Genomic DNA, 19,134 nt, shown 5'->3' on the forward strand with positions numbered 1-19,134 from the left:
GAAAATCTACTTTAAAGACTTGCAATTTGTTACTTTGAAAATCCAGATGCAAGGATATCCACTTTAAATACAACACAAACATCTCTTTGTATTTTTCAGTCTGTGTCTTTAAATTTTATTTAGAATTTCAAAATCACTTTATTGAAATCAGGTTATGGGGCTGGAGAGATGGCTCAGTGGTTAAGAGAATAAAGCATCCAGTTCAATTCTAAGCACACACATTCGACAGCTTGCAAACACCTATAACTCCAGCTGCAGGAGACCTGACACCTCTCCTGGCCTGTGTGTGCACTGCACTCATCACACACACACACACACACACACACACACACACACACACACACAGGTGCACAATTAAAAATTAAAAACAAAATACTTTAAAAAAGAAAATCAAAATAACTTTTATTCATCTACTTAGATTTTCTCCTCCAAAAAAGGAAGATGGTAAAGGGGCTGCAAGCTGGTGAAAGCTGGAGATGGATACCCAGCACAGAAGGTTTTATTTCCGTCTATTAAGTCACATTACTCACAGGAACACACAGCCACGTGCAAGGTGTCGTATAATTAAATCTTCTGGTTTATGATTGTTCCTCATTGGCTGTATGAGTGGGCATGTGATAATTAGGCATTACTATGAAGTGAATGGAGTTGAGTCATTAGCACAGTGACCTTATGTTTCATTCACCATGTAGTATACAAAGCCTTCTCCAGAAAACTTAGGTTTTAAATTTTAGTAATGTGAGATGTTACAAATTTCAAAGAAGCATTTGAATGTATCATGGCTTATGTGACATGCGCATGAATGAAGTAGCAGACCATGGCCTATCTTTCTTTCCATCCCCTTCTATTTCTCGGTGCTGCTCTCTAGTCCTGTCTTCTTCTTGATTCCTGATGCTCTTCCTTTTTTCTGTCCCTAGAATATATAAGTCTTTCCCATGACTCCTCCCATTAATAAAGTCACACACAAAAAACTTCTAAGCTTCTAGTCTTGTCTGGTAGTTCTAAGGACTTTACACTGGTAACATTATTCATTCATCTTTACAATACTACTGTGAGGTAGATAGGAGATAAGTGATTTTTACCCTCATTCTGCAAAAACACCAACAAAATGTAAAGGAAAAAGGACTGGATGAGATACACAACATCTGAAGCAGTAGGTGTATGCTTCGTTGTCCTGATTTTCATCCTGTGTAACAAAGCTGAGTTTGTTGCATATGTCACAGTCAGTGACTCTTGAAAGTCAATTGCTCCACATTGCAAGTAGGTTCACCTTGACCAACTGAATTTGTTCTTCTGAGTACAAAGTGGCGATAACTGTGCTCCAACTTAACATTTGGTTCTCTTTATTCGGAGATTTTCCTTAGCCCAGAAGATTAATCCAAAAGTGTTACTGTCCTTAACATCACTATTTTCCCTCAGGGACTCTGACTAAAGAACTTCCATCCACAGGTGACTGCACAGAGCATCTGGTCAGAGCTTTCATCCTCCCCTCAGAGTGATCCTGAGGGTGATTCAGCGTCTACAAACATTTGTCCTTTTGTGACACCATCTAACAAAGTAACAGCCAAGTAAGAGTCAATGTTATAGGCACTTCAGGAGAGAGACTGAGAAAGAAGACTCTCTTTATTATTTTGTTAATTTTTTGCTTTTGGGACATTTGATATGACTCCTAAAATTGTCCATGCCTCCTTTTCAGTCTTGACTAGACTTGACTTTCTTTGGTTGTGCTGTCTCCTAGTGATCTTATTTATTTCTGGCTTCTCTTTCTTTACACTACCATGTTATATTCCCATCGATTTTTCATTTTTAAACTAAATAAGGCATAGAGTTATTTCAGGCCCTGAGGTCTGGATTTCCATCTAAGTAGAATACAGTCTTCATTAATGCCACTGGTTTAATGCTCCATTGGCCTTCACATCAAAATAAGCCAGACTTTCTTAGGTCAATCTGGTATTTTTTGTTTGTTTGGTTTGTTTTTTTTTTTCAGTTTTCTTTTTTGCAAGGTGCTTATATTTGGTGACTTTATTGTTTGATGGGAAACAGAAGTTTGTCCAGATACATGGCAGTGTTGACAAAATCCTCAGTAATCACTGACCCTTGGGGAAAAGTGTGACGACAGGAAGGACATGACTAAGTAGAAAAAACATAACTGAAATAAAAGAAGACATGCAGCTCTCCAGTCACTAAATATGGAAGACAGAGCTGTGAGCAAACAAGATTATAAAATGCAAGAAGCATGAGGCAAGTGGCCACAAATTATGTGTTTTTCCGAAGCCACTCAGCCATCCTGGCAATTCTCTTCTTGTTTTTCAGATTCTCCGTCTTTATTGCCTGTAATTTGGCATGAGCCGCAGTTCTCTGGTGCTCCTCCAACACATTACCCAGGAACCTCTGCAACTGAAAAGACAGAGACAATTGATCAGTGCCACCAAACTTCTCACTGGCACAAAAGAAAACAGAATTCCCAGAACAAAGCAAAATGACTTTGCAAAGAGGCAACGGTGATTGAAGGAGTAGCTACATGTAGACCTTCATCATGTGTCCCTGGGGAGGCCGTGACTGAGACAGTATGATTAAGACCATACTTCCCCAGAAGGATGAAATGTCAGCTGGAATGTCCATGAAGTCAAAACTGGGTCTTATTAATTCCTTTATTTCCAAAGTACATCATAGCTTCCAAAAAATAGTTACTGAATGTGTATTGGATATTGCACAAGGTTTGTGAACAGAGATACAGTGAGACCATTTTGTATTTCAAAGGAACTTGGTAACTTCCAGAGGTCAACATTGATGGCTCTTATATTTGTCTTTACAGATGTTAACCTTCATCTCTGCATGTTTTAGTCAAGTTGACACTGTTTGTAGATGGCATCATCTTTTATTTATCTGAACTAATAAACAATTCAGTAAGGTTTCAGAAAATTAATATGCAAACACCAGTACTGATGGGTAGGAGAAATAGCTCAGTTGGCAAAGTGTTTTTCATGTAAGCATGAGAATCTGAGTTTAATTCCATCATTAAAATGTGGGGCATGGTAGCATGTTCTAGATATGATTCAAAGGACCAGGCTCCATCCCAAGCTGGCTGCCGAACTTGTCAGTGTTGTCCATGTGGATATGGGTTTAGAGTTGTGAAGGATACACACACAAAGGGGTCATGGAGTCTTCCTCAATGACTAAGGAAGGCCATTGAGGTCAGGCAATGTGTGTCTGGGAAGTCCTGCAGGAAGGCTCTGAGAAGACAAGAGATACTGAGAGGCCATTGTGTGAAGTTGTGGAACTGAAACCCTGAACTGCATTGGAGATCCCAAGAAATTAGAGGTGTCAGAGCCAAAGAGGCCTTCAGACATGGAGTGGAACTAACCCAAGAGAGATAGTGTGTTACAGGCAGCAAAGCTGGAAAGGCAAAACCACCTGTCCCATTTGACACTGTACACAGAGCTACAGAATTTGGAGTCTGCCCTGTTGGCTTACTGTTTTTCTTTGTTCCACTATTTCTTCATTATGTCCCAGCTCCTCCCTTTTGTAATGGTACTGTATATTCTGTGCCATTGTAGGCAGATTCACATAATTTGCTTCTTGATTTTACAGGACATTATCATTAAAAGAATGCCTCGAGTCTTAGAAGAGACTTTAACTTGGGACTTTTAAACAGTGTTGAAATTGAATAACAACAGAGAACTTTGAAGTTGAACTAAAATCGTTTTTTATTATGATGTGATCACAAGCTTATGGGAGCCAGGAAATGGAATGTGGTGGTTTTAGTGAGAATGGCCCCCATAGACTCATAAGTTTGAATGCTTGGTCCCCAGTTGATGGAACTGTTTGGAAAGGATTAGGTAGTGTGGCCTTGTTGGGAACGTGCGTCACTGGAGGTGGGTTTTGAGATTTCAAAAGCCCATGCCATTTCCAGTTAGCTCTCTCTTTCTCTTCTTCGCGCTTGTGGATCGAGATGTAAGCTCTCAGTTACTGCTCCAGTGTCATGCCTGCCTGCCTTCTGCCATGATCCCCACCATGATGGTCATGAACTCTCTCTCTGTAAACAAGCCCCTGATAAACCCTTCTGTAGGTCGCCTTGGTCATGATGTCTTATCATGGCAACAGAAAAGTAACTAAGACAGAAGTAACAAAGGGAGTTACTCCAGAAAAACAGAATTGTAAGGGTAAATTTGTTAAGTATCTAGAACAGACTTTAGAATTCACCAATATTTACAGTTCTTGAAGACTCCCTTGGTAATATGGAGAACACTGAAAGCCCATTGTTAGCAATATGCAGGGGGGAATTTAGTGACTATACATATAACTTTTGACAAATTTTGGAAAAATAATAATACTGGCTTGTTGCTAGCATCTCTGAACAAACTAGCAAAAGAAAGAATGAGTTTATGATAAAAATTAACCAACCAACTTCTTGTATCTCAGGATACCGTGATAAAGGAAAAGAATGACCTCTGTGGTCAAATTAACCAACTTATAGCAACTCTGGATATAGTGGCAAGAAAAGAATGAACTCAGTGATACAGTTGATTGGCTCCAGATGTACAGAACCAGTCTAAAAGTCTCTGAGTGTGCCCTGGAAAAGAATCTTCTCTCCAGCAGCCATAGAACTCAAGTTTCAGAGAATCAAACCAAAGCCCTCATTATACGGTTGGCTGAATCACAACAAAAACTCAAGTCTCAACCTTGGAAGGTATAAGTTGTTAAAGTAAGGGCATTGATTTGTAAGGAATAGGATCCTGTGGCATGGGATGGAAGTGTGTAAGAGGATCCTATTGTGGCTGAATACTTTGAACCTCAAATCCTGAAGGGTTTATCTCACCTGAGGAAGTTATCTCTCCACCCTTAGCAGAGGGTGCATCTTCACTCCCTTGTCCCGTAGTATTGACCTCTCTGCCTTTGCCTGCGGAAATTAATCCTTATTGTATGCCCAAGCAGGAGTAATCTTCTCTGAAGGAGATGCCAGACAAGAGAAGGGCCTCCAATAGTTGCCTCTATACCTATAAAGACTTAAGGCTGAGCAGGCTCCTAGAGAGGACATAGAAAGTGTATGTAGTCCATGAGGCGGTGCACTACACCACTAAAGAGCCTCTTTTGGTTATGGATTTGCCTTCACTGCACATACTGCTTCTGCCCAAACAACCATCCTTGGACTTTACAGAATGCCTTACCCACCATTGTGGTCATTCTGCACAACATGGCTTCTCACCAAGGAACTCATTTTACAGACAGAGAAGTGTGACAGTGGCCCTACAGTCACAGAATTCACTGGCCCTACCATGTTTCCCATCATCCTGAAGCAGCTTGTCTAATAAAATGATGGACCAGCCTTTTGAAGACACAGTTACAGCACCAATTAAGTGGCAGTATCCTGGAAGGCTGGAAAAAGATTCTCCAGAAGGCAGTGTGTACTTTGAATATATGTCAAATAAATGCTATTATTTCCCCCATAGTCAATATGCATGGGTCCAGAAACCAAGGAGGGGGTGGTAAGGGGACTGGTTTCATTCGCTATCACCCTACTGGCCCACTAGGAAAGTTTTTCTTTAAGTTCTGCCTGCCTAGAAGTTTTGGTTCCAGATGGAAGAGCACTCCTGCCTGAAGATACAATAAACATTCCATTGAACTGGAGGATCAGATACCCCCTGTCACTTTGGGCTTCTGATGCCCTTAAGCCAACAGGAGTAACAATGTTAGAAGTAATTGATCCAGACTACTAAGGGGATCTTGGGTTGCTTCTGCACAATGGAGCTGAAGAAGATTATGTCTGGAGTGCAGGAGATCCTTTGGACCAGTGGTTCTCAACCTTCCTAATGCTGTGACCCTTTAATACAGTTCCTCATGTTGTGGTGACCCCCAACCATAAAATTATTTAATTGATACTCTATAATTGTAATTTTGTTATTGTTATGAATTATAATATAAATATCTGATATGAAGGATATCTGACATGTGGCCCCCAAAGGGGTCTCAAACCACATATTGAGAACTGCTGCTTTAGGACATATCTTGATGTTATAATGTCTTATGATTAAAGTCAAAGGAAAACTACAGTAAACCAATCCAGACAGGATGACGAAGGGCCCAGACCCTTCAGGAATGAAGGTGTGGATCACTCCTGCAGAAAAAAGCTAAGACCTGCTGAGGTGCTTGCTGAGGGTGGAGAAAATAGGGAATGGGCAGTAGGGGAAAGAAGGTAGTTATAAATCCAGCTAAGGCCATATGACCAGGTACAGGAACAGCAATTATAATTGACTTGAGTGTATCTGTCCTATTTTGGTAAGAATGCAATATATATATATATATATTATATATATATATATACATATATATATATATATATATGGTATTTGTATTTTTGTGTTTTGTTTCCTCTGTTTTATCATGTAATGAAATATCAATTTAAGTAATATCCATGTTTATCATATTTAAGTTATGAGACACTAAAAGAATGTCCCCCAAGTAACATTGCCACTTATTCTCAAATATATAATATATTTGTGGTTTTACATGGGAAAGTTATATCATGTTAGACATAATTATGACTTGGTTATTCCTTTTACTTAGAAATTAAGCATGACAAAGGAGATATTATGTTTCCAGGTAACAAAAAGTGGACATGTAATAGCTATTCTTGGTTGTCAACCTGAGTACATCTGGAATTAACTAAAACCCAAGAGTCTGGGCACTCCTTATGAGGGGTTTTTCATGGTTGAATTGTTTGAGGTGAAAAGATCCACCCTAAATCTGGGTGGCAGGCCACATAACAGGACATGGAAGAAGGAAGTGTTTGCTTTTTGCTTGCTTGCACTCATGCTCATTGTCAAGTTCATCCTGTTCTGAGGCTTTCCTTCCCTGGTGTTAGAACCTGCTTCTTCAGGATTCCAATACAGACTGGAGCTTGGCAGCCCTCTAGGACTTTCTTGGGACTCTAGTGCTAGATTGCAACTGCTGAGACATCCAGATGTGTGAACGGAGCAACTATGGGATCCTTGGTCTTTCCATCAGGAGGAAGCCATACAGCCATATGGACTGCTTGAACTACAGCTTGTAAGCCATTCTAATAAATTCCCTGTGTGTGTGTGTGTGTGTGTGTGTGTGTGTGTGTGTGTGTGTGTGTGTGTGTGTGAGAGAGAGAGAGAGAGAGAGAGAGAGAGAGACAGAGAGAGAGACAGAGAGAGAGACAGAGAGAGACAGAGAGAGACAGAGAGAGAGGCGGAGAGAGAGGGGAGAGAGAGAGAGACAGAGACAGAGACAGAGACAGAGAGAGACAGAGAGAGACAGAGAGAGAGAGAGAATGATGTAAAATTCTGTCAGTTTTGTTCCTTTAGAGAAACCAGGCTAATACAATACCAATAATACTAAGCATAGAGTGAGATGGATGATTTAGGTAAGTATATGATTTTTAATTTCAACAAGTCAAATTACATCAAGTGCTTCCCAAATATCATTGTACTTCCTGATACTTTCAGTACGTACCTCCATAACCTGTAGATCTGTACTTACAGTCCTCCCTATGACCCACACTAGAGCATCTAGTGATTGTGGGCCATACCTGCAAAACAACAAAGAGCCAGTCAGAGAGCAAAAAGCTGCATGCTTCAGCTGTAGATAAACAGTACATATGTAGCCTCATGGAGACACCCTCACATACCTAAGTGAAACCATTGATGAAAGTTTTCAGCTTCACCTTTAAGTAGGAAATCTCTTATGTAGAGAACTAGTAACACTAAAGAAATACTTATATATATATACTATTTTGTGTAACAAAGTTTTCAGTATTATTTAAATGTTAATATATTTATTTAAAGCAATAATTATATGCATCTATTCTATAGGTGTTTCATAAGGGTGTAAATAAGTAAATGATGTCCCTCCAGAAATAATAGTAAAAATATAGAAAAAATTTCAAAACCACTGACTAAAATGCCCTGCAGTATATTTAAAGTTATATTGTGTTTTTTTTTCTTTTTTTGGAGTGTTCATTTCTGTCTTCTGAGTCTCAAGATGTCTCAGTACCATGACTGCTCTAACTCCATTTAGGAAATAAAGATTGTCAAGGGTTACAAAGAAAGAACAGGTACATACCAGTCAAAATACTGCTGTAGCATGAAAAGAAAAAAAGAAATTTTAGATGCATTAAAAAAGAAAACAAAATGGAAATAGGATTATTATGGATTATTATAGTGGACTGAACAAGAAATGGTCAAGTTGCTTTGGTAGTTAATATACATAATTGATTTACTTCAAAAACTGTAATTGTGAATTTTCAAATTGTAAGAGTTATTATAAAAGTTAGTTATCTATAGAAATCAGAGTGAGAGAAACTAGCTCCTTGGCCTCTCTGAGTCTTAGATGTAATGGAAGCTGAAGCTACCTGAGTGACCAGGGCTCTGTGTGTAATTCAGGTGGGCAAAGCTGGGGCTGTAGGCCAGGAGAAGCAGCTCTTGCTCTCCATTTTAATTAGCCAAGTAGAGAGAAACTTATGAGACAAAACAGGAAACAAGTTTCTAAACAAAACAAAACAAACAAATAACAACAACAACAACAAAGGCCAATTTCCAAAGAGGAAATCTGTCTCCTGAGCTACAGGCTTGACTTCTCTACCAGACACTAGAGAAAAAGTGACATCAAAAGGCAAGAGTGAGAGCCACCCTGATGGCTATGGTGGTTGTGGTCATAGTAGAGCTGGCTCTGGCCCTTGCTGGCTGATAACAAGAGGCAGGGGTGAGTTTTGCAGTTACCTTGAGCAACTGTTCAATTGTAAAATGAAACTAACACGGAAGCATCACCCTGAGGATTCGGCCAGTCACCAGGTCTGAGCATCTGCTGGAGTCCCTAGCTCATCACACTCATTATTCACCAGCTTCAAGAACTCTTTTTGAGAAACTCATGGTTTACTGCTCTTGCTTGAGAGAATATCTCTTGCAATATTGATGATCAAAACATATACACTACAAATGGTTTATCCTTACCAGTTTTCAACATAGTCTAATTTTAATGAAGACAAAAGCCAATGCATGCCAGTATAGTTGTCTTATTTACTTATTTACTGACTTTGAGACAGGGTCTCACTATGTGGACCTGAATGTGCTAGAAATCTCCAAAGATCAGACTGGCCTCGGATGCACAGATATCTGCCTGCTTTTGCCTCCCAAATGCTGGGATTAAAGGTGTGCACCCCTGAGCCTGGGTAGTTAGCCTTTAAAAAAAGGAGTGGGAACACTGAGTTATTATGTATTCATGAGTTCCTGAGACAATGAAGGGACATATCCAGGACCCTTCCATGCCCTGACTCGAGAAATGTATGCTTATTTGTACATGTGTTATGATAATCAATTGCTAAAAACAGAAAATACAGGCTGAAGGTGGTATTATAAAATGAATATCCACCATAAATGTTGAAAGCAACATAAAGATATTGCTTGATAAATGATGATGTTTGTAATACTATTTGTTATCTGAGTCTATTGGAGCCAGTGAAAGATTTCTGTAAAGTATCCCTCATCCTTTCCCCCCATGTGTTGCTTTCTGTGCTGCTCCATAAATACAGACAAAAACCTTTCAGACGGACAGAAGCAGACACAAGGACAGATTCACAAGACAGCATTTAGGCAGGAACAAATTAAGTCTTGTTCAATAGACAGAAGAGGATTAAAGATACCAATAAGGGAAGTAGAGGAATCAAATGTGCATTCACCCTTGGTTAAATGACACCAAGAGGAAGGGTTTAATTTCTTCCCTTAATTCAACCCTGATGTATTATTGGTAACTGAGTTTGTCTTTAACACATTCAAACCAACTTCATTTTTGAATTAAGAAGGAAATTCTTAGGCTTTATCATACACAATAGCTGTCATTTCATAGAAGACAAAAGCAAACCCTAATCATCAATTAGCAATCAGACAATAGACCAGTGTTGTTTCACTTGAAGTTTGAGATGATAGAGCTGAAAAGCATTATCTCTCATAGCTCTCTTTCCCCTGGGACAACTCGTCTACTAGCAAATGTATACTTTATTGGCTTTGGTATATTTATGACTAGGCTCAGTTTGTGACTCTAAGATATTAGGTAGCTGAAATGATAGAGAACTCTGGGTTTCAATCTTGGAAATTTTATGATGCTAAAATAAAAGATAAGTTTATAAAAATAAGTATTGTAAAAATGTTCAAAGCTGTACCTTTTGAGTCTGCTTTGTTGTGAAGACTGGCATTATATTCATGCTCAATACAGACTATATCTTCAATAAGTCATAGATATTCTGATGTGTAAAGAGCTATGTAAACATTCCTATGTCATTTAAGTGTATGTATTTTTAAATTTGAACTTCTGCTTTCAACAATTTCATAATTTATTCGGGCAAAATTCAATAAGCCTTCTAATATAAATTAAGCCATAAAAATAAATGTATTCCGTTTGTAAAGCAAATTTAATTGAGTATAAAATATTCAATGTAGTAGAATGTGCAAAAGGAGTGAACTAAATTCGATTTACCATAAATATAGCATCTTCTATGAATTTGGTGTTCTCCATGATAAAATATAAAAGTAATGAAGCCGCAGTTAAAAGTTCATGCACTAAAAATCCTACAAGAAGATAATAAGACCCATTTAGAAGTTGTTTTTAGGGATTCCTTATATGGTTGTATTTAATGTGCTTATATAGGTCAGTTAATTCAATTGTGAGACAATCAACTCTTTTGAGAGTAGAACTTAAGCCTTAGTAGGAAATTGCCAACATTTTCCTGTTCTCTAAAGGTAAGAAAAATTCTGGTGAGGAATAAAAATTACATATGAAGCCAGTTAAATTAAAAGCAGCCTTTCCCATTATTAAGGCCCTTGAGGTAGGGCATAGATTCAGTGCAGAAAAAATTGCACAAGTATCAGAGAAATATCATTATATGTCTTTACCCTGCACCCACTTTCACTTAACACTTAACATTACTATGACACATGTGTCAGAATGCCCGAACCAACCATCCTTTTATTTTGAAGTGAGAAACCTATTCAGCTAGAAACAAGCTCTCATCATTTATTTTCCAGGCTAGCGACTTCGATGGTTAAAGAGGTGCCAATGTGAGGGCTGCATCACAGCAGGACAAGAGCTCTCTCCATTGTCCAGGTGACACCATTCATTTATTTCTGGACTTAGTGAGTTGTTTAATGCTATTTGAAGTTTTAATTTGCACCTGATCTTTGTGTGAAACAAGTTAATCAAGGGACTGGTGTAGATTCATCAGTGTTGCCCCACTGACTTCTGTACCATGATGGTGATGTTCTTTAGCCGGGCTGTCCAATATGGTAACCTCTAGTCACACTGGACACTTCAAACAGGGATAATAGAATGGACACTGAATTTTAATTTTTAAAAATGTTAATTAATGTAAATTTAAATATCTACATATTAACTAGTGGTTATGAGATTGAGCAAAGTAGCCTTATATGGTTTGTTGTTTGTTTATTTGTTTGTTTGTTAGGGTCTTACATTGTAGCCCAGACTGGCTTAGAAATCATTATGCAGTTCAAGTTTGCTGTGACGTAATGACCATCCTTCTGCTTCAGCTGCCCAAGCACTGGGAATCCAACATGAGACACCACACTCAATTCAGCTTTATATAATTTTAAAGACTGTATCAACTGGGTCCAAGATAAACTTGGCTTGAGTCATTTGGGGAACCAGTAAAAGTTAGAGACTTTCCATCCTATCCCAGTTTTTAAGGGGCAGGTAGGCTTGGAAGCTTACATGGTTAATAGCTACTCTGTGTAACTCTGAAGCTCTGCCAAATTTGAAAGTCATACTAAGGGTGAGAGGCACAACATCAATGAGTCATGACAGTATATACTGTCCTTAACATCTGTAAGTGGTATAAGTGCACAGTAGCCAGACATTGTTTAGCACTAAGCCTGAGAGGGATCTGTGACCTTTGCCTTCTTCAGCACACAGCTATGTGTTAGAAGGAATGCAGACCATGACACATACATCCTCAGGCAAATCATGACTTATCCTTGGTGGGTTTGTGTTTACTGTTTAATTATTTATAGATTTGGGTGGTGATGCCTGAACCCAGAAACTCTTGTGTGCTAAGCAAGTGTTCTACCACTGAGCTATACCCAGGCGCGTGTGTGTCTGTGTGTGTGTGTGTGTGTGTGTGTGTGTGTGTGTGTGTGTATTCATTACTAGGGTTCAAAACATGGGCTCCAAGATGGGGAAAAGATAGAGACTCTTACATCTCCATTGCCTGGAGACCAATAAGACATGCAAAGCACCTGGCCACTGTAACTCCATCACTATAACTCTAAAAACATGTGATAAGTTCCACCTTGAAAACTCTTGGAAAGGAGGGTGCACTTGGAGTCTCCGACAGTATCAAACAGATTCAGACACAGGAATAGAGTTTACAGTCCAAAGACAATTGGTCACTGTGGTTGACAACCTTATTGTCTTCTCTAGCTGGACCCCTTGTGTTGTTCTTTTTGGCCTTCCTTATTGGGCCCTGTGCAGTAAACATCTTAATCAAATTTATCCAAGCTAAAATAAATTTAGTTAAATTAATAATTTAAGAACCCACCATAATCCATTGCACACTTTGTTCAAGATTGCACAGATGCTATCAAGCTGATGATTCTAAGGGCACAGTACAACCTGTTGTTCCAGCCCCTAGATGAATATTCACATATACATATATATATATTATATATATAATATACATGAATATACATGTATGTATATAAATTCATAAATAAAAACAGTTCAGTCCACAGATTACTTTAATGTATGTTTTCAGGGCTGACCATTTGGCACTAGACAACCAACTGGTATGCTCTTCCCTGAGAGGACCATCTCTCCTGTTCCCATCTTTCCTCAGTTGCCTATAATTCTTTGTGTAGTGTTGAGGTCTCATGGGCTTTTCTTCATTCCGTTTGGTGTGTTCATTGGTGTCATCTTTAATGGCCACTAGAAGAGTTAGAAGGAAGTTATCGAAGAAAAGCTAAGGACTTTAAGCAAGTTGAACAAGGTCACCAATGGGTTCACAGATGAGGCAAAGTCAGATTGGCAAGACCTAGGGTGGGCCTGAGGACAATGAGCTTTTCTTACAAGTTCAAGGGGGCAGAGAACAGGGAATGCCAGACAGGCTGGTGAGGCTTGATCTCTGAAACCATGTACAAAAAGGAGATGTATGTATGCAATCCTAACTTAAAATTCAACTTCTATGTTCCCCAGTAGGGGGATTACTAAGTAAGAAGAGGACTATCATTAATGATTTAAAATGGAAACTATAACTCATACCCAAATTCTGAGGGATCTCCAGAAAGTGTAAATAGAAAATTCATGTGGTCTGCTAACACAATAAACAAGAGTTAGATAACCTTAGCCAAAAGATAGGAACAATATTTTCATAATATAAGTATAATATTATGTTTCTATATGAACTGTGGTATAAATGAGTTTTCATTTAATAGCTTTAAATTTTCTAATGCAAAAATTTCATCCTTTTTCATGTTCTAAAGGTGCCTAAAACTTACATTACTTGGTCCTATGAGATATTCACGAACATCTATGACCTTCAGTATTTATATAGTTCAGCCATCTGGGAATGGTGGGCATATGGTCACATGGCTGCAATCCTAGCACTTTGGAAGTTACACATGAAGTTGAAGACTTGAAAGTTTTCAGCCACATAGTGAATTCAAGGACTTGGGCTTACACAAGACCCTGTTTCAAAAACAAACAAAAATTTTATAGTCTGAATATGTATTTATTCTGAGGGAATAAACTTCTTTGCAAAAGGTGTCTTCTAACTTTTCAGGTACTTGGGCCTTATCCATGTTTTATCTGCTAAATCAATAGTGTCTAAGTACATACAGGAATTATTAGTACAGTATATGCCTGTGTAATAGTCTAGAAGCAGCAACCATCAAGGAAATGCGCTCTGATTTTTACATGCTAGTGTATATTTTGCTGAACAGAAGAAGATCTAGGAAGCAAACAGCTGTAATCCTAAAGTGTAAAAAAATGTAAAAGTTCAATAATACAGATCCAGATAAAGAAAGAAATCTAGCCAACATTAGTAAAATTTGCAGCATTCAGGTGAATTTTGTGATACTGTCATACTGAATGGATGGTGTATGCTCATACCCAAAATAGGACTTACTCAAATTAGGGTTTCTTAAGAGAAACTTTTTGATGGGAATAATGGGGAAACCGAGGTAGATAATGACATATGTGAATCCATTTTCATACAAAAAGCCAAAATTAAGGGTAGTGATCTTTTATGTTTTCTAGTTTGTGGTGAGACAAAATACAGAAAAAAAATCATCACCTTTCTTGACATATCCAGACTAAAGATGAACTTCTCCATAGTCAGTGACCAAGGGTACCATGAGCCACAGCAATAGCCTATCAGGCTTGGGGTGTTCGTTGGACCCCAGTGACCAACTTTGAAAGGAGATAACCCATACCTGGCACTAGGCTTTTTATGTGCTAGCCTATGGTGTCTGGAAGGAGCTTTGTTGCCCCTGTACAGGAAGGCCTCCATCCATGCACATACTGGCAGCACCAAGTGGATTAATAAAGAAAAAGAACACATGAAATGGGAGGGAATAATGTGGGTGGGTAGGGGAAGAATCAAAATGGAGGGAACAAGGGATGGGTTTGAAATTGCACATGTTAGAAATTATCAGACAAAAAATAAATCACCCAAACCATACTCTCTGATCAAAATAGGAAAATATAATAGTTAATGACCTAAATGAAATTGAGGTCTCGGGTTTCTGCTTACCTTTCAATCACAGCTAGCCAATTGTTGATTAGAAATTCCTTTGCAACATAACAGCCAACTTCAGATGTTGCCACAGCTTCTATTATATTTGTTTCATTAAAAGGGGATGGAGACACGGTGATGGCATACTCCATAAATCTACAAGAGTCCAGGTGTAAAACACAAACAAGCTTTGAAAATCCCATGAAAGGTTAATTTTCAAAAGCTCATGCTTTTTTTGAAAGTTAGTAATGTACATATAGGTTTGTTTCCCTTTTTTCTCTGTTTTGGGATACGGATTAAGTTTCTCCAGCAAGAATGTTCAAGGTAAGTTGACTGTATCACCTGTTAAGTGTCCATGGCTCTTTACTGCAGCTCAGTGCATAAATAAGGTGGACCCTTCTCTCTTCCTCTTCCTCTTCCTTAGTTGTATTGATGTAAAATCTTAGCAAAAAGTCCCACTCTTTATCGCTTCCCAAAGCAATGCCATTGCATAAAACCACTCTTTGGATTGGATGAGGTATTCTGAAAGGCACAACAAGAGAGGGCATTTCCCATGGTATTTCAGGAACACAGTCATCCCAGTAGTCATATATTCAGAAGCAGAAATTTAGTAAAATTATTTTATATCTGAGCCATAAAGGTTGTTTGTTTTTTTTTTGGTTTTCTTTCTTTCTTTTTTTTTTTTGTTGTTTTTTTGAGACAGAGTTTCTCTGTGTAGCTTTGGAGCCTATCCTGGCACTCGCTCTGGAGACCAGGCTGGCCTCGAACTCACAGAGATCAGCCTGCCTCTGCCTCCCAAGTGCTGGGATTAAAGGTGTGCGCCACCAATGCCCATCGCCATAAAAGTTAGAGAGATAAAGAAGCAAGTGAGGGAGCTATCATTAGCATTATGATAAGGTCATTCATTTAGCAGAGCAGTTGAGTTTTCAAAGAAGTAAATCATAATAGCACAACGTACATCAATAAGGTAGTTTGGCCTTGGGTCTCTTGATCACATTCCTTAGAGTTCATCTGAGGTGGTGAATGAAACGCAATAGTCCCAAACACTAGCGTCTTAATGAGACTGCAAACTCAGATGGGGAGGGGGGCTCCAATATCTTCATAGATACAACACTACCAAGCAACCCTAAAGAACAACCTATTAAGATGTAAAACAAGCAGAAACCAGACCTGCTGATCTGTAAGCGCTTAGTAGGAGAATAACACATAAGCAGCCAAAGGCCACGGTCTTAACTCATTGCTGAATGAGTCCTACACTGTTTTTATACCCAGCCCTATTTTAGATAACCTTTTTTCACTCAGGAGGCAGAGGCAGGAAGATCTTTGTGAGTTGGAGGCCAGCCTGGCCTACAGAGCTCTCATTCCAGAACAGCTAGGGCTGTTACACAGAGAAACCTTATCTCAAAAAGCCAAAAAAAAAAAAAAAAAAAAAAAAAAAAAAAAAAAGATAATCTTTTTTCAGGAAGGTTGTCTGAAAAGGAATTGAGATACTCAACCAAGTGAAAGCAAAAATGATCACTCCCAACTATAAGCACACCACGGGGACAAAGGAACACTGTAGCTCTTACTCAGTCTCTGGATCCGCCATCCATTTTCTGAAGAGCTCTTTGGACAGCTGCAAACAGTCTTCAAGACCCAACCAACAAGCAGTTTCAAAAAATTTTTCCAGTGATAGTCTTGAAGGAAAAGACAAAGCAAAGCTATTAACTTTGAATTACCACCTTCATTTCTTTCTGCTCCTAAGAATGTGCATTTCACACAACTTTGAGAACTTTAAAATATCCTCTAGTAACATCAAGTTTCTTTTAAAAAACTGCTTTTATTGTGACAAACTTTATTAAAGATTCAGAAAAATGTTTTCAGAGAGTTTTGGGGGCACCAGAAACGCTCCTAACAAATAGTATTTTTTTGAAATTAGAAATAAATTACTACAGTTACATGGGTGTGCACACACACTCCACATCTGTTGTCAATTTACTTTCACCCATTACAATAATCCCTTTATGGATTAAAAATATCTTTATCACATCTGATCTAATATGCTGAAAATCAAGATGCTTTCTGTATTCAAGAAAAGTTCCTTTCTCCCCATGTACAGTTTGCTTTCCCTTGCTAAGCATCCGATTCTTCCTCCTGTCAATTACCATGTACATGTCCAAAGAGGAACAGAGGAGTTTGGTTTATTTTTATAGCTAAGCAAGTGTCTGCATTACTGTTCAAAATGAGTTCAGAGAAGGGCCCTGAATAACAATGAACACAAGGAACCCATGCTTTGTTGTGTGTCTTGCTAAAGCCATCAAATTTGGGGTGGGGGAGGGGAAAGAAGCCAGATTGAAAATACAAATGCCAGTGGCCTTTTGTCCCACCCTTCAATCTCATCTCATCTGACCTTAAGTTGTGATAAGAGATTTGGTGATGTGCGTGGGCAGAGGTCCCCTGACAGATACTCTTAGAAATTTGTTTATGTGTTCACTCCCTCTCCACACCCATCCCGAACTTGGGCTAGCTGCAACAAGATGGGATTCTGTGGAAATCAGCCTCTCCCAGAAGTTGCTGGAGGAGAAACCCTGGCCCAGGATGCTGCAAGTGTCAACTACTTCATCTGCTCTAGGAGAGCCTAGACTGTGTCTGGTTAACACACGTGCTGCACAGTTGAGTGCATTTGTGTCTTCTTGATCATTCACATGTTTTGCCCCTCCCCACACTGTCTGTGGACTTACATATCAATTTTATGGTAGTCTAGTTGTAGACTATGGCACTAATTTCTACTCCCTCAGCAGGATACTACTGAGCAAGAGTGATTGTATTTTTTGTGTATTTTGATTTCTCATTTGGTCTGAATGATTTAAGTTTGATGTTTCTAGAAGCTGTAGCTATAGTTGTTGGCTACCACCCACCTCCAAGGCTAGAATTTTACCATTACATACACAAACGAAACAGAGGTACCATAGCCTCACACTGCCTTTCAGCTCCTTCCTAAACCATCATGAAAATGTTTCTTACTTCCCATTGAGCAGTCATTTTCAGTAATTAAACATGATAATATACAAATGAATGATAAGTAATACTGTCAACCTACTTCCTATTTGCATCATGGCACAATTCTTGCTAATAATAATAATACAGAGAACTATTAGGTAATTAGTTAGAAACTAGCAGGCTAAAGGACCTGTAGGATGGACCCGATTGCATAACCAGCTCCAAGCCCTCATCGCCTGTGTCCCTAGTAACACATCAGTTTTTCAGTGATAGATAAAGGAAGAAAAGAGTCACAACTGTCTCTCTGAAAGATTTAAGATATCACATGAAGGGGAAGAAGGTGGGGGTAACAGGGCTTTGTTGAGGCCTATTCATTAAGAAGGCTGTTTTTTTCTGATAAAAGGTATATTTTTATAGATATTTTTCATAAGTTTCTTTTATCTGCCCTGCCATATAAGTTTTAGTCAAAAGAGTAGAGTAAGAGTTGTGTCTCTGGCCCTATGTAGAGCTGTGACTTTATGAACTGCCAGAAAAAAAACCCTATCCAGCAGGAGGCTTTCTGGTAAAGAGCAAAGACAAATCATTAGCTCTTCCCTTGAGGGCTAATCCAAACAGACTGGCCATGGAAATGGCCCCTCAGATAAGGGTTTGTTCACAGCGTATGCTAACATGCAGGTTAGCACAATCATCTCTCTTGACATTGTCTACTTTCATCCCTTACGATTACTCCACGTGACTCTGCAAGAAGCTTTGTCTTCTACACCAAGTCCTATGTGTCTTGTCTGATTGCTTTCCATGGAAAATACAAAGACTAGGGAGCTGAGAGGTGTCCAGAGATAAATCCTAATGGAAAGTCAACTTTTCGCCTGCTGGCTTTCCCATGGACTTTGATTTACTGGTATAGAGTCATGGTGTCCTAAGCACAACCCATAACAGGACACACTCAAAATTTCAATCAGTAAGTTAACTCTTGCAAATATAGAGTATAAACTTCTATGTGCCCACACAAGTGCATCGCAGGTCAATTAAGAACTCAAGCTATTGCTTCGTCTGAAGACACACATAGTTTACCAGGTCTAGAGTTATAATTCTCATATAGCATACAAACTCTCTCAGTAATAGATTACTAAGATTTTAGTTATTAAAAAAGATTCTCTTTCACAAATCTAAAAGCCCATCTATTGAGATAAGTCATTATTCAATTATGACCACTTAAAAATACTTACAGAGCTAAATAATTGTCTTGTAGTGCTGCCACATTTTCTCGAATTATAGCTGAATAAGTATTCCATATTGAGTTAATTCTCTTTAGCAAATACTTCTATAAACCACAAAGAAAAGTTACCATTATTTCTGGCACACAACACTGAATTCCAAGTACATTATTATTTATCTGA

The 19,134-nt window shown here is 38.6% G+C and overlaps 1 protein-coding gene across 1 annotated transcript in view; it reads right to left on the minus strand.

Moving 5' to 3' along the window:
* Window positions 1–382: 382 nt before the first annotated feature.
* Lvrn (laeverin) overlaps window positions 383–19,134 on the minus strand; it is a 56,442-nt gene continuing 37,690 nt past the window's right edge. The window contains exons 16-21 of the mRNA XM_035438730.1: window positions 18,964–19,058; window positions 16,327–16,434; window positions 15,101–15,280; window positions 14,777–14,914; window positions 7,477–7,552; window positions 383–2,397 (exon numbers count right to left, since the gene is read on the minus strand). Coding sequence (XP_035294621.1) covers window positions 2,257–2,397; window positions 7,477–7,552; window positions 14,777–14,914; window positions 15,101–15,280; window positions 16,327–16,434; window positions 18,964–19,058 — 738 coding nt within the window. The 3' untranslated portion in view covers window positions 383–2,256. The remainder of the gene's footprint in view (window positions 2,398–7,476; window positions 7,553–14,776; window positions 14,915–15,100; window positions 15,281–16,326; window positions 16,435–18,963; window positions 19,059–19,134) is intronic.

The sequence above is a fragment of the Cricetulus griseus genome, chromosome 2 (genome assembly GCF_003668045.3).
Source record: "Cricetulus griseus strain 17A/GY chromosome 2, alternate assembly CriGri-PICRH-1.0, whole genome shotgun sequence".
Taxonomy (NCBI): Eukaryota; Metazoa; Chordata; class Mammalia; order Rodentia; family Cricetidae; genus Cricetulus; species Cricetulus griseus.